Source organism: Drosophila virilis, chromosome X, assembly GCF_030788295.1.
Source record: "Drosophila virilis strain 15010-1051.87 chromosome X, Dvir_AGI_RSII-ME, whole genome shotgun sequence".
NCBI lineage: Eukaryota > Metazoa > Arthropoda > Insecta > Diptera > Drosophilidae > Drosophila > Drosophila virilis.
In genome coordinates this window covers 9,927,875-9,935,000 of record NC_091543.1, presented here as the reverse complement: position 1 = coordinate 9,935,000, position 7,126 = coordinate 9,927,875, and the positions used below count along the sequence as shown (strand labels likewise).

Below are 7,126 nucleotides of genomic sequence, written 5' to 3'. Positions count from 1 at the left end.
TAATAAAATGTAGTCTTCGTTTTTGTTTTTGAATTAAAGGCTTTTGGTTTTAAAGTTCAGGAGGGTCTCTAGTATTTAGTATATACATATATATATATAATATATATATAGTATAGTATGTATGTATAGTACTTAGTATATAGTCTATGCACTTAAATGTACTTCGCTAAGAGCTCTTAAGCTGTTGAGTGCAGTGTGTGTGAGTAAGACAGAGAGAGAGAGAGAGAGAGAGAGAGAGAAAAAGATAGAGAGAAATAAGTCAAAGAAAGGGCATTTCTAATTCGGCATATCGAATTAAAGTATTCGATTGTGTCTCAGGCAATAACTGTTACAATTCTCTAGCTGAATTTCTATGTCTCGATAACAATGAATGAGCTTGGAAAAAGCGCTCTGATGCACTACTGTGGTCCGTTATCGGTGGTTGTTGAGACGCCTTGAGGTTTTTTATTGAGAGCGGGGATTATATTCTGTCAATCTGCCCGATATTTTTACGGGTGTGTAGTACCTTTTGGTGGAGCGGGGCCAGTTGGAGTTGTGTTTGTGGCATGGAAACCGTTTAGAAAGTTCTTTATGCTGCCGCTTCTGTTGTAAGATACGTAGAAAAGTATAAATTAGGTGCCTGGGCCTTCAGCTCGATACACGATAAGCGATATATACGATAACGATAAACGATATACGCTCGATAGCATTGGGCTTCAGCTAGCTGTGCTGTAAATAGTCGACAGGTAGTTGTGGTTCAGAGTTTATCGTGTTCAACTTTCTTATAGGATTTTTTTTTCTTTGTTTTTTTTTTTTTCATTTTCTTTGTAGATAACATTTAACTATTTTATTTATCGTATAGGTATCGGAAACAATTAATATATCTATGTAAATATGATGTATGCTGCTATTTCGGTATATTTTATATGTGTGTGTGTGTGAGTGTGTCTTTCAGAGAGTTTGTGTTTGGTCCAAATTGCTAATATGCTTTAACATCTTGCTGCTTAACTATTTGTAACCGTCCATAACAAACATTTGTCCAATCCGGAATCTTTAACGCAATGCCTGAACCCACAAAAAAATATTCAACTTTAGTTTCTTCTCCTTTTCCACTGATATTTAAAACATGTTTGCAGTTTGTTGGGTTGTGCCTGTTAAATAACAATCGTATTTTTTAGTTCATTTGTTTTGTTTGTTTTTTTTTTTTTTTTTCTTTTTTTTGCTGGGGGGTAGCTTCTAAAGGGGAAGCGTGTTGTTCTTTAATTGACCGCCAAAATGTAATATTTAAATTGTACATCGAAAAGAATTTGTTTATGGTTTTTGTTTTTTGTTTTTCATAGTTTCGTCAAGTCTAGACTAATTAAATTATGCTTAAAATTGTTTAAGTTTGTTTTTGGTTTTTCTCATTAAATTTTTATACATTTGTAAAACACCTAGAATTTTCGTTTAGTTTACTTTTAAATACATAGTTTTAGCTTTAGCTTTAGTTTTTTTTTGTGTTTTTTGTTTTTAGTTTGTTGGAAAGATTTGTAAATTCAAGTATTAGTCTTTATGTTATTCATTAAACAAGGGAAGTTGTGGCATTTGAAATGGGCATGAACAAAATACACATATACATATCTATACACACATGGCGAGAGCTTTCACACGCACACGCCACACGCACGACCAAGCGCGTGCTGCAACGCATTGGCTGCCCAGGGGCTGCACCAATACATATGCAGGCTAGGTGCTGTGATAGTCGTTAGGCAACAGCTGCAAAATATTCCATGTGTTGGCTAATGTAAGCGATTTGAATAATTCTTTTTCTTTTCGATCTTACTTAGTTAACTAAATACACCTAGGAGTTGGGACATTATAGTAATTATAATTGTGTCTCTTTGCACGTTGTTTCAATCGTATGCACATACATCTACACACACATATATATTATATATATATATATATAAATTGTATGTGTGTGGGCGTAACTTTAGTTAGAATCCTAGTCTAACTACAAAAAAATAGACATCGACATCGAGCAAACTTTTTGTTTTTTTTTTTTTTAGATGATGTTGTTGTGTAGTTATTTAACAGACATATTTGTGTTGGCCCAATTGGGTTTTTGGTTTAGTTTTGTTTTTGTTTTCAGAGTTGTTTAAGCCAATTTTAAATTTTATGTTTTTTTTTTTTGTTTTTTTTTTTTTTTTGTTTTGGTTTTTGTCTTTGAACAGCAACAAAAACAACAGCAACAACGACAACGCTGACGACACTTAACTAACTTTAATAAAAAAAAAGACTATTTCAATTACATTAAACATACACATATACATACATATGATTATATAAATTTGCATATTCTCTTAGATATTTAAAAATTTCAAATTTTTGCACAGTTTTTCACACATTTTTCGAGCGCCTTTCTTCAAACTGCTTTCTGCTTCTTTTGCTTTCGCATATATTTCATTTTGTGGTACTTTATTCATATTAGGTTTGTTTAATATTTAACTATGAAAAAAAGAAAAGTTTCAAGTTGACAAAAAAAAAAATATGTAGGACATTTCTATAGAATAGCAGTTACACTTACGGTTATTTTTACTTTATGTATGCATGTGTGTGTGTGTGTGTGTGTGTGTGTGGGCCAAGTACCAGCTTGGTGTTAAAAACATTCCCATCATTTTTTAAAAATGTTATTTATTTTTAGTTTTTAATCTTTCTACAATCCCCTGGCCTATTGCCACTGCGTGACGCAGGCGCTAAAAAGTATGCAACTCTTTTTACATGTCCTTTACATATGCACACATGCGTGTGGCTGTCTGTCTGTGTGTGTGGGTATGTGTGTGGGTATGTGTTTGTGTTGGTTTGTGTATAGTACATTTAACATAATTACATACAGCAATTTACATTGATATTTGTTTTTTTTTTTTTTATTGGTTTTTATTTATGTTTTTTCTTTTTTGGACTTGAATTCAACAATTTTATTTTCTTTACGTTTTTCATTTGCTTTTTCATCCTGTTCGGGATATGTTGTCATATTTTCTTTGTCAATTTCCGTTGGTTTTCTGTGTTTTCCATTGAAATGTTTATTTATCTACCCTTTTGAGTTGTTTCACTTGATGTTCTTATGTCTGGGTTAGTAAGAGCTCGCGCCTTCATTGCCATCGTACCGGAAATGCACTTCTTACAGCGCCAAAGCCATGCGTGCGAGTGTGTGCGTGTGTGTGGGCAAGAGGGATCTTTTGCTTTTCATTTGATTAAATTTTAGATTTGAAAACATGAAGATGAAAATTTGCAACTCAATCGCTGTCATGAGTGCGCAACAGATCTGAGCTTCTATTCTATAAAATTTAGATTTAACATTTATTTCTCTCTGATATTTTCGAAGGGCATGCGACCACGAAGGAACATATAAATGTGAGGAAATGATAAGAGAAATTGATAAGAGAGAAAAACTGTAGAAAAACCACGATAAAACATAAGAAATAATCAAATATATATATATAAAATAAACTGTAAGACACAACGAAATCTGTTTGATGTCCAATTGGCTGTTCCTAGGTCTTCTGATATGCAAGATATTTCAGCAAAACTGCTAGACTTATCCGAGAATTGAAATAAGCTGAAACGTAGCATACAATATCTACATTCCACATAAAGATCTCTAGTTCTTACAGCTTCTGAGATCGACCTGTCTGTAGTTATATATATATATATATATTATGTATATATATATATGTATATATGTATATATATATGTATAGATATGTGCTGCATATACTTTTAAAGTGTGATGTGTCGAAAAGACATTGTTAATAGAACAACAACTCGAACTGACACCCCGCCTCATTAGGCAACAAATTTTTGGAATGCCATAATAAGTATCGATATCGACATACACTCGATATTTGCACGCAGTCCGAAAATCAGTTGATATCCGTAACCTGTAATTGAGTCACAGCAAGAGGGCAACATAATTATATGATTGGTCCATGAGCTGCTGGCCGTTTTCGTTGCCGTTGCCGTTGCGCTGGCAGCCTGTGCGAGCGGCCAGCCGCTATTGGGTTTCCATTTCAAAATTTGCTGATAAACAAACATGTGGCAAGTAAGCACAAGAGCCCGGGGCCAGGCACGAGCACCAGTTGCGGCTATTCGATTGTCGAGCGATTCGCTGAAGTATAATTGCGTGCCAAAAGCAGCGGCAACAGCAGCTGCAGCCAAATCGAATTTCACCTCACGATGACTTTCAATAGCTGCGCAGCCCAAAATCAGCTGCAACTGGAACTGCAACGGCAACTGCAGTGGCAGTTCACTGAAGCGCGGCACAGTGCACCACAATATACCCACATGGTGCGCCCGAAAAGCCACATACAGGCAAATGGAATTAGGCGGACACGGACGATGTTTGGCCAAATGGGTGGCATGCAACTTATGGAATGAATGATTCGAGCTAGATATGCGAACGGACCTAGTTCGTTGCGCAGTTGCATATGCAAAATGCAAAATGCAAAATTTTTGTTTTGTACAATTGAACGCGAACACAACCAACTGGTCCGTGGCATGCAACCTGGCCATAATGTGCAACAGACAACGTGTACAGCCGGAGGTGAGCATGGTCACGGCCATTTGCCTTAGAAGACTTTGCTAATCAGTTTGCCAAATGCCCAGCTGCAGCTGGACACACGCTTCTGGCATATTGCTGTCATGTGGCAAGTGAATATATATACATATATAGATACTAGAAAAGAGAGAGATATTAAAATATGTAAGCGTTTAAATAAACATATTGTATATAATATTATATAATATTTAATAGGTATATATTTAAAAAATAAGCATAATAAAATAATTAATAATAATTGTCAATATTGTCAAAAGAAATTGTGTTGTGCGTGCGTGTGTGTATGTTTGTTTATAATTGATTTAAAATAGTTGATAGACCAAAGAAAATAAAAAAAAAAATATATATATTAAACTTGCATAAGAATTGTTAAAATTTGTGATTGGAGTTTCGTGATTATTGACGTGTTATCGATAAACGCTTGGTTGACAAATGATAATATATTATTATCGATATCGATGGGCTATAGATTGAAGGGTTGTTGCTAAACAGTTATTGATCGACGATTACTGTTCTACTATCGATACTCAACGGGTTATCGATAGCAGTTTATCGACTAACTACAATCAATAGATTATGTATCCTTTTGCGATCGACAGCTTGCAATACGCTAACGATGAATGATTGTCGATAAATGATTATATGGTGTGTCATCAAAAGATGATAAATGATTGTTGCTGTATTATCGATGGATGTCAAACGTTAATGTAGATATGCTACCGATAGGCGATAGATGATGCATGTTATTGACCAACGATTACCGATAAGCTAAACTCAATAAATTATTACTCATGTGTATTGGTGATAGGCGATTAGTGGCATGGTATCGATAAACGATTATCGATAGCAATGGCAATGTGTGTGATTCATTTTCGTTTCCGTTTCAGCTAACTATATTTGGCGTCTCCTTCTTACACATTCTCCGGCTCGGGCAACTTCCGCTCACAGCAATGGCAGACGAGCGCATTGAGCCGATGGCCAATGGCCGACCACACGGTCATCGTCATCGATGATACCTCGCAACTGGAGCTGTCCTGGTGCAGTGCATCCGCCTCACTGCTGCCGTCCGCATCGTCGCTATCATTGACGATTGCCTCAGCTTCGGCCGTGTGGAACGCCGCCTGATTGCAGAGCGAATTATTTGTATTTGTGTTTGTCGTATCGGAGCTCCCCTGTTGTCAAATCTTTGGCACCGCCTCCGACGAGGAGCCACTGGCCAAACCCAGCTCACAGCTAATGCTGGGGGGCAAAAGTCTTGGTGGCTCGATGACAACGCTACCAGCATCACCAGCCACACCGCCAGCAGCATCAACAGCACCAGATGCATACTCACTGCCGCCATCCTCGGCGCTGCCAATCCGTATGCGTACGCCGGATAGTTCGCCGATGATGCCGCTGCCGCTGTGGAGCGTGTTGTTGCTATTGTTGCTGTTGTTTTGCTCGTCGTGACGCGACGATTTGCGGCTGCTGCTGTCAGCGGATGAGTAGCGTGTTGCGGCATGTCGGCTGCAGGGCACGTCCAGGCTGTAGGCCCGATGCCTGGCCACGCCAACCGCCATGCCTGGTCCGACAGCCTGGACGCCTGGCGAGGGCAGGCTATTCGAAATGGTGCAACAGGTGGCTGCCACTTGTACTTTGTCGGCGCTGTTGTTGTCGGTATTGTTGCTGCTGCTGTCGTTGGCCGGCGCATTGTTGTTGCCGCGGACGGCGCAAGGGCTGCTGCGTGTGCTGCCAAAGCGTTTGTTACCCTTGTCAAAGCTGAAGGTAAAGTAGTCTGAAAATTGACGCAAACGCGACTTCCATGAGCTGCTGCTGTTGCTGCCCCCGGGCTGCTGCTGTTGCTGCTGCTGTTGCTGGTGCTGCTGTTGCTGCTGCTGCTCGTCGGCAACAGTTGCAGTTGCAGTTGCGGCGCTACCATTGCTGGCCAGCGTTTGGTTGAGCGTCGGCGATATGTTGCCATTAGTGGTAGCTGCAGCAACAGTTGCTGCTTTGGTGGTTGTTGTTGCTGTTGGAGCTGCTGTGGCTGGCAACTTATCCTTATCCTTCTCTTGCTGCTGCTGCTGCTGCTGCTGCATCTGTTGCAGCTGCTGTGCAGTAGGCAGCAACGATTGCTGCAAGAGCGGCTGCTGGAGCACTGGTGCCACTGGCGCCTGGTTGTTGCTAGTGTTCATGTTGAGGTCCTCGGCGGCACGCCCAGCGGCCCGCTGTGCCAGCTGCTGCTCCAGGCTGTTGCGATTGTGGCGTCCATAAAACACATTGCTGTCGGAGATGACCTGCGGCAGGCCATCGGACAGACGACGATTATTGGTGCTGTACTGGTCGAGGCTGACGGCGCGATTGCTGCCAAATTGACAGCGATTGGCATGATAGCCATGGATGTTGCCATAGGAGTTGCGCATGCGCTGGCCACCGCCGCTGCTGCAAAGTTCGCCAATCATCGAGGGACGCTTCTCGCGCGACGATTTGCGCGAGGTGGAGTGCGAGGATTTGCTGCGATTGCTGCAGCCCTCTGTGTCCACTTTGAATTTAGATGTCTTCTCGGCCACCTGC

General features: G+C 40.1%; 1 protein-coding gene across 1 annotated transcript in view; it reads right to left on the bottom strand.

Moving 5' to 3' along the window:
• Nucleotides 1-2,869: 2,869 nt before the first annotated feature.
• The window catches only part of Pde9 (phosphodiesterase 9), a 158,720-nt gene continuing 154,463 nt past the window's right edge, over nt 2,870-7,126 (bottom strand). Inside the window, exon 11 of the mRNA XM_070206684.1 lies at nt 2,870-7,122. Coding sequence (XP_070062785.1) covers nt 5,755-7,122 — 1,368 coding nt within the window. The 3' untranslated portion in view covers nt 2,870-5,754. The remainder of the gene's footprint in view (nt 7,123-7,126) is intronic.